Source organism: Magnolia sinica, chromosome 2 (assembly GCF_029962835.1).
Source record: "Magnolia sinica isolate HGM2019 chromosome 2, MsV1, whole genome shotgun sequence".
Classification (NCBI taxonomy): domain Eukaryota; kingdom Viridiplantae; phylum Streptophyta; class Magnoliopsida; order Magnoliales; family Magnoliaceae; genus Magnolia; species Magnolia sinica.
Genome location: NC_080574.1, coordinates 11,379,506 through 11,387,846, shown reverse-complemented (window position 1 = coordinate 11,387,846; position 8,341 = coordinate 11,379,506). Strand labels below are relative to the sequence as shown.

At 41.7% G+C, this 8,341-nt stretch overlaps 1 protein-coding gene across 1 annotated transcript; it reads right to left on the bottom strand.

Annotated features, from left to right (window-relative positions):
• Positions 1-365: 365 nt before the first annotated feature.
• On the bottom strand, positions 366-1,784 carry LOC131234801 (purine permease 1-like). The gene is made up of 2 exons (XM_058231771.1): positions 965-1,784; positions 366-834 (listed from the first exon to the last, which is right to left on the bottom strand). The coding sequence occupies exons 1-2, from the start codon at positions 1,712-1,714 to the stop codon at positions 469-471; spliced, it is 1,116 nt and encodes a 371-aa protein (XP_058087754.1). The 5' UTR covers positions 1,715-1,784; the 3' UTR covers positions 366-468.
• Between the last annotated feature and the right edge of the window lie 6,557 nt (positions 1,785-8,341).

Genomic DNA, 8,341 nt, shown 5'->3' with positions numbered 1-8,341 from the left:
TTTAGTGGACCCCACCATAGAAAACAGCAGAGGATTACCTAAGGTCCACTGTGATGTTTTTTCCAAATCCCAACCCGTTCAAAAGTTAACAAAGACATTGAGGAAGGGAAAACACAAATATCAGCCTGATCGAAAACTTCTGTGTCCTTTAGAAGTTTTTAATGGTGGTGTCACTCTCCCCACTGTTTTCAGTAGTGGGGTCCACTGGAGCTATGGATGTGACTCATTCTATTGGATCTTAACCTAAAATGATCTCTCCAGATGGATGGACGGCTTGGATACAAAACACACATCATAGTGGGGCCTATAGAACTTGGTGACGTCACTTGAAACAACACATACTCAAATCAAAAACTCACATGTGCTTGGTCTGTGTCCTGTGATTCCATCTTTACAAACTCTCTCAAGTAAAGAAACAAAAATCACACTATAATTCAATCGTTCCAAGCGAATGTTAATGTAGGCCTATCAAGCTACATTTGGACCCGTTTCGATCATGTCCACTTTCTCTTTTAGACCCGTTTCGATCGTGGCCGCTTTCTCCTCTTTGCTCTTCCTGTGTTCCCCATAGAAGTAAGAGGCAAATCCCCAAAGGCACATTGCCAGAGCCAAGCCCTTTTCCGCAGTGAACTTCTCGTGAAAGAAGATGACTGCAAAAATCTCTTGAACTGGGACCAGAAGTGACATGAAAATGCCGCTGAAGAGAGACGTCGAACAAAAAATCACACCCATATTCCCTATGACCAAGAGCTGCATGGCTATGGCCGTCCAAACCAGTATCATGTAGTACTTGGACTCTCCCAGCCCATACTCTTGTGCCTCTCTCGAAATAGCCTGTACAAATCATAATTCTATCTTATTAAACTTCTGTAATATATAAAACGTCAAAAACCCTTTAGTAATATACATAAGTTGTGGAATTAATAAAAGAGAGAGAGAAAAAAAAAATGGTGAAATCATTCACCTGGAAATCCTTGTTTATGATCATGGCTATGGTGCAGAATATAGTGGCGAACAGGCCCACTAGGAATTGAACTTGCATGACAAGAGGGAATGTGATGGCCTTGCACGCCTTGGAGTAAATGGTCTCGATCAATGGTAATTCAAGACCGAAAAGAGCAGCTGCGGCTAGCGTCATGAAGAAACCCATGTAATATCGGCCATTGGATACTCCAGGAGGTCGGTCACTGCTCGCATGGACCCCAAGAACAACTGCTCCGAGGCTCATCAAGATGACGGCATTGATCGAGTAGAACGTGAACTTCTGTTTAACGATAAGGAAAGCGAACAAGGCGGTGAATGCCATTTGGGTGGAAAGGAGAAGTGCAGATGTGGAGACTGGGAGATAAGATAGGCCGAAGGCGTAGAGATAGCTATCAAGTGCGAAGAAGAAACCCATGACGGCACTGGCAGCGAGCAGCTTACGCCCCACTAGGAACTTAGATGAGGCCTTTCCGTCAGCTTTGGACCAGATGTAGGAGATTGAAATAGGGAATAGTATGATGGGGAAGGCTATGGTTTGGATCCAGCTGGTAAACCATTTTCGTTTGCCACCATGAAGGAAGTAGAGCCGTAGGAGCAATGGGCCACCCACCTGTCCGATGGTCGTTAGGATGCAGTTTAGGATAAGGAGCCATCGTTTGATGGGTATGGTTTTCTTCTGTTGTTGGTTGTGGTTTGCTTTCTCCATACCCTCTAAGGTTTCTGAATCCATGGATATGCTCTGTTTTCCTTTTGGTATTTTTTCCTATAAAAGAAAATGAGTATTCAGAGTGAGTGTGGAGGACTGTGTTGAATGCTTCCTTGTTTTTATAGACCGATGGAGATGAAAGAGTTGGTTTGATACTCTGGCGGGCGTCATGTTTCATAGGTATGATATGAGATATTGTATACGTGGCATATATGTAACTTTTTTCTAAACCGTTCAGATTGTAAGAGTCACCGCAGATTGTTCATGTCCTCAAAATCAGATTGATTGAACCATCATTTTTAATGGACATTTGTTTGTTTGATTCAGACCGTTCATAAATTCTCATTTTAAATGTGTACCCATCGGTTATTTAGGACTTCAATTTAGTGTAGGTTTTAGTACACCACCCATCTAAACTGGGTCCTACTCTTTGGACGGTTTGATTTAGTTATATGTATGCCATGTCAGCAGTTTATTAGTTCATGCGTATGTGGCATAAGACTCTTCCGGAGGACCATAATTGTAGTCGGGTAACAAAGGTACGGGAACACAAGGAGATACGTACGAACTACGAAGAGGGCGGAAGATTATCTTAACCACACGTGCCAAGGGCCATAGTTTGATGGATGCGATCTTCTGTTGCTGGTATTGGTTACGGTTTGCTTGGTGGGTCGAGATCGATCCTTGATGAGTCAGCTCGCCACATGAGCGGTGGAGATGTTCTCCACCACTGTATTGGAGGGGCCTTCAAACCATGCTACTATTGCCCGTGATAAAATCGGCGGGCTTCACCTTCAATCTGGTGGATCCCATTCAGTCGGAGATCCTAATCATTTGATCAATGGCTGCAAATGAACTGTTTAAAAATGTGCCAACTGTACGGTGGAGATGATGTTGTATATCAAGTCCATGCGAGGATTCCTCATCACCTGATGCCAACCTTAGATGCGCGCGCATGGGAAAACTGAACTCGGGCGCTAGCTGAGTGGCCCACCTAAGCAAAGCCAAGGGCGGCTGCAAATATTTTGACCGATACAGATGCTCTACCCGGAAGCGGATTGGCTGCTGTACCACACATCACCGACCTGGGTGGTGTATTGACGTCACCAAGTTCTATGGGTCCCACCATAAGGTATGTATTATATCCAAACCGTCCGTCCATTTGGAAAACTTTTTTTTTAAAAGGCTTGAGCGAAAAAATGACAGATCCAAAGATTATGTGGACCACGCTACAAAAAGAAGTGGGGGATTGAACGTCTACCATTGAAACCCTTTTGTGGGTCACATAAGTTTTGGATCAATATGATATTTATTTATTTTCTCTTCATCCAAGTATGTGTGACCTTATGAGCAGATTGAATGAAAAACAAACGTTATGGTGGGCCCTACTAATGTTTTAACGGTGAGAATCATTATCCCTACTTGTATTTGTGGTGTGTTCCAATTGAGCTATTGATATAATTCATTTTTGGAATAATGTTCTAAAATGATCTCGCCGAACGGATTAACGGTGTGGATATAATAAATACATCATTGTGTAGCCCCTGTAACTTTGATATCCTTTGAATCGTTCGTACAGCCCAGAGTTCGAGGAGCTTCGGCGCTCGTCTTCGCACGGCACGTACGCACACCAGCCAGGTCGGTGGTGTGTGGTACACCAGCCAATCCGCTTCCATTCTACCCACGCTCCTACTGATTGGATCACGCATGGGCGGCTTGGGGGAATTTGATATTTTTATGAAGCGAAGCTTCCCAATTTACAGCGGTATGTAACATTTACAGTTCATCGCCACTCTATTTCCGGATTGTTCACTGATGGGCCCCACTGTGAATGGCACATGGAACAAAAACCACCTTGATTGGTAGACCTTTCTCTTTTGAACATGGGTCCTTGAAATTCCTTTTTTCTTTCACTCTCATTAGAAGGTAAGGAAGAAAAATAATAATTATAATTTTTTTTTAAAAAAAACTTGGAATTGTGTCTGGGGTGTGCTCTTCTAATTTGGGCCATCAATTGTAGAGCCTGGCAGATGGACGGTCGAGACTCAGGTACGTTTTGCAGACCATAAAAGCCATTTTCAGCAAGGGAATTTGTTTCGAAATTCCATTCATCAAGGGTGACTCGAGTGATGGCAATGATAGGCACCTTCGTGATTTGTTAGCTGTGGTCTGTGGGGTTGGTGACAGACGATTCTTTTTTCCAATAACAAACGACAAAAGCATTAATGGCTACAAGACATTATCTGAGCTTTGCATCCGGTGGGACGCAATTTTTTAATCTCCACGAGGCCTATTCGCTCGAAATTTTTTCTTTCTTCTGAACGTCTACTTATATAGTACATTGCAGACCACCGTGAAACGGCCTGATTTTTGAGGCAGAACATCTGATCAGTTTGTCCCACCAGATGGAAAGCCTAGATCTCACACGCAGGCTCACTAAGAACAGATGTGCTAACATGTGAATTGGACAGGCTCCACTCGCGTGCGATATTAGCAAACGGACAGGAAGGCCGTGCACACGACCTAGCACCGCGTGGGAGAGAATGTGCATCAGATCCACGATCGCGGATCAAGGAAGGCAGGGCCGCTGGGGTAACAGCTTGGTGGATGAGGCCCTCACAGTGGGGCCTACCTCGATGCATGTGGGGGTATATTCACGCCGTCCATCCGTTTGAATAGCTCATTTTAAAGAATGTTATAAAAAATAATTTTAAAAAAATGAGGCAGATCTAAATCTAAGGTGGACCACCCCGTCCATGAGGTGCTCATTTATGGGACTCCAAGTCAGACGATTAGATGGGCAAGGTGGACTCACTCGCTTTGGACGTTCTTAATGGTGGCACTTCCCATCTTAACTGTTTTCCATGGTACTGGATCCTTACTCTTGACACCCGGCCAAGGGTTAGGGTCTGTGTGCGTGTGTAAAAAAAAAAAAAAAAAAACTGTTATCGATGCTACTGCCCACCTGAGTTTTGAATCGCCCCCATTTTTTAGAGCTTGGTCCAAACAGGACGCGGATTTCCTGCGAAAGCCTTTCGCAGGAAGTTCCTGCGCAAGGATTCTGGATGGGGCCCACTGTAATGTTTGTTAGAAATCCAACCCGTCCATCCGTTTTTTGAACTCATTTTAGGACATGAGACCGAAAATGATTAGGATCCAAAACTCACGTGGGCCATAATAGATGAAACAGTGGGGAAAGGAATTTCTACCGTTGAAACCTTCCCAGGATCCACCTTGATGTTTATATTCCATCCAAACCCTTTATAAGGCCATTTTCACTGAGATGAAGTGAAAAGACCAAGAAATTAAACCGATACAAAACTTTTGTGGCCATATAAATGTTTCAACGGTGGTCACTAAATCCCCACTGTTTCCTCTCGTGTGGCCCACTTGAGTGTTTGATCCTCCTCATTTTTGGTGGCATATCCTAAAATGAACTCGAAAAACGGATGGACGGAGTGGCTTTCTCACAAACATCGTAGTGGACCCCACAGAGAATCTTGCGCAGGAACTTCCTGCGAAAGGCTTTCGCAGGAAATCCGCGTCCGTCCAAACATTGGTAGGCGCAGCTGATGATCCGGGTGCATCTCATTTACATCCATCCACGTCAGCTAATAGTCACGCCTCCCCATGACCACCTGCATCTTTGCAAAAGCGTTTTCCCTGGCAAAACCTCTTCCTTCGAGACAATATTAACTTAGATTAGGTAAGGAGCTTTAAAAAATAGAAATAAATTTTAATAAATTTGAAATTTAATTAATTCATCACATAAATGAGTTTATAACCCTTTAAATAGGGAAATCAAGCAATGGGAGAACTATAACTAAAATTCTCTAAAATTCGTAACTTATTATAAGTAGTAAATTTATTTTTATCGTAAGTGCCCTCTGTGGCTTAACCACGTTATTCTCTTAAATATTCTAAACACTTTTTATGTTGGACACAACTCCTAAAGCCTAATGGATGAAGAGTTATAACCAAACTAAAACTTACTATATGTAGTAAAAATGGAACTAAACATAGAATTCGGCCGTTTATAGAATCTCGCAAATTTGGCATGGGTAACCTGGAATAGTTGGGTTGTTTGGCTAAAGTAGCTCATCCTACCCCAAAATCATAGATGGTACGTCGAGTAACTCATTCCGGTTTGCGAGATATGCCTGTTTTAAGGTTCTGATGGTCTTGATGACTTCTGCCTTTGATCGGGCCTTCTCTGGTCCATCTTGGATATGAAAGTATCTGCGACCTGCTCTACATCAGTCCCATCTACTTCAAAAGAACTCGTCCTCAAGTTCTCGTATAGTTTCGGTTCATAATACTCCATCTGGTGCGCCATAACAATACCCGGATCAAAAGTTTGATCACTTTACGGCCCACCTTCTTTTGGTCTAACCATGCTAGGAATGTATCTATAACACTTTTTACATCAGACCCCTTCTATTGGAAAAAGCTCGTCCTCAAGTTATTAAAGGACTTGGCTTATGATTATGAGATAACTTTTGATGCCGATGTTTATTAGCCATTTTCTTGTACTTGGCATTAGGCTTTTGATTTGATATAATATATGTACTCATGCTTTCCTTGATTTGGCCAGTATAGATCAGTTCCTTCATTTTTACCTTCAAGATCTCACATTCCTTATGATAATATGGGCAATTAGGCAGAGTTATCTCAGTGACAAGATCAATGTGGTTTTGTATATCTCATATGGGAGGCAATTTATTGGGGAGTTTATCACGCACAATCGCCTTGAACTCCTACAACACTGGCTTCAAATCCCCTTGGATGTTCACAGGCTTCATATATTCTTTCTTTTCCAACTAATGGTTATGTATCTCTTATTTCTTCAGATCATTTAACAAAAGTCAGTTCAGTTGTAAGAGATTATTCCTCCACTTTAAAAGTCTTAGGTTGGTTCTCCCTTTCCATAGGGAGAAGACCAATCTTTTTACAATCTTTAGTAAATTTAAATTCGTTATCCTGACCTTGATGCGTAACAATAGCATCAATATTATTTTGCCATGGTCGACCAAGTAATATGTGACAAACTTCCATGTCGACTACGTTATAAAGTACTTAATCCTTATAATTTTTACTAATTGAAAACGAGACAGTATATTGTTCGGTTACCTCTGTTTTGTTAAACTCCTTGATCCATCCAATTGCATACGAAGATGAATGCTTTTATGTTTTCAGTTGTAACTTTTTCACCATCATTTTCGATACGAGATTCTCACTACTCTTGACATCGATGATTACATTACAAACCTTTTGTCTTATAGTGCACCTCATTCAAAAAATGTTATCTCGATGTAATTTTATTTCTACCTTTGGTATGTATAACGGCTTCCTCATGATTAAAGTGATGACTTGCGATTTGCCATCATCTGATGATACTTTGTAGAAATCGGGGTTGTGTCGTACAGCGACCACGAGCGGTTGAGCATCAATTTGAGCTCAAGGCGGATTAGCGCATTCGCAATATGGTTGAGGGTTGCCTGCAGCCATTGCAAGGTCAATCGACTCTCCCGGTGGAAAGTTTCTATTCTTTCCGAAAGATAGCAAATTTTTAGATTACCATCCATATGATTTTTTTCATACTTTCGTTGTTTGCCATTGGCCCGAGAGAAGTCCTCGTTTTGATACCAATTGACGTATGTATGAACGTGATGAGGTCAATCATCGTCTTCCTCAAGGATAAATACTCCGAATCCATGGAGTTTCTCTGGACTCCTCACAGACACTTTTCGAATCCACGAGGAAAAAAACCAAGAAAATAGAAATAAATTTAAATAAATTCAAAATTTAATTAATTAATCAAATAAACGAGTTCACCTCCCTTTAAATAGGGATACCAAGCAATGGGAGAGAAATCAGAAGTAAACTATAACTAAAACTCTCTAAAATTCGTAACTTATATAAATAGTAAATTTATTTTTATAATAAGTGGCCAGGTTATTCTCCTAATTATTCTAAGCACTTGTCATGTTGGACACAACTCCTAAAGCCCAATGGATGAAGAGTTATAATCAAACTAAAACTTAATATTTATAGTAAAAATGAAACTACATATGGAATTCGGTGTCAATATGATCGAATCTCGCAAATTCGGCGTGGGTAACTCGGAATAGCCGGGTTAGTTGGCTAAATTAGCTCTTCCTACCCCAAAATCATATATGGTATGTCGACTAGCTCATTCCGGTTTACGAGATATGCTTGTTTTAAGGTTTTGACGGTTTTGATGACTTTTGCATTTGATAGGGCCTTTTTTGGTCTATCTTGAATATGAAATTGTCTGTAACCCACTCTACATTAGTCCTCTCCACTTTAAAAGAACTCGTCCCCAAATTCTTGTGTTGCTTCGGTTGATGATACTGTATCTAGTACGCCGTAATGATACTCGGATCAAAAGTTACGATCAATCTACAATCACCTTCTTTTGATCCAACCACACTATGAATGTATCCGTACACTTTCTACGTCAGGTGCCCACGTGACGCACGAAGACCCACGTGAGATGAGCTCAAAGAAAGCTGTTCTGTTCTCGCATCAGTGGCCCATTTGGCACGCTTGCGAGATCTGCACCAGTCGATAGCTGCTGCCCACCCTGGATATGCCCTACCCTCAAATTTGGGCTGACCATTCTTCCGT

Coding starts and splice junctions, on each gene's coding strand:
- LOC131234801 (XM_058231771.1), bottom strand. CDS start 1,714: ATGGATTCAGAAACCTTAGAGGGTATGGAGAAAGCAAACCACAACCAA. Junction 835..964: donor TCATAAACAAGGATTTCCAG/GTGAATGATTTC, acceptor TGATTTGTACAG/GCTATTTCGAGAGAGGCACA.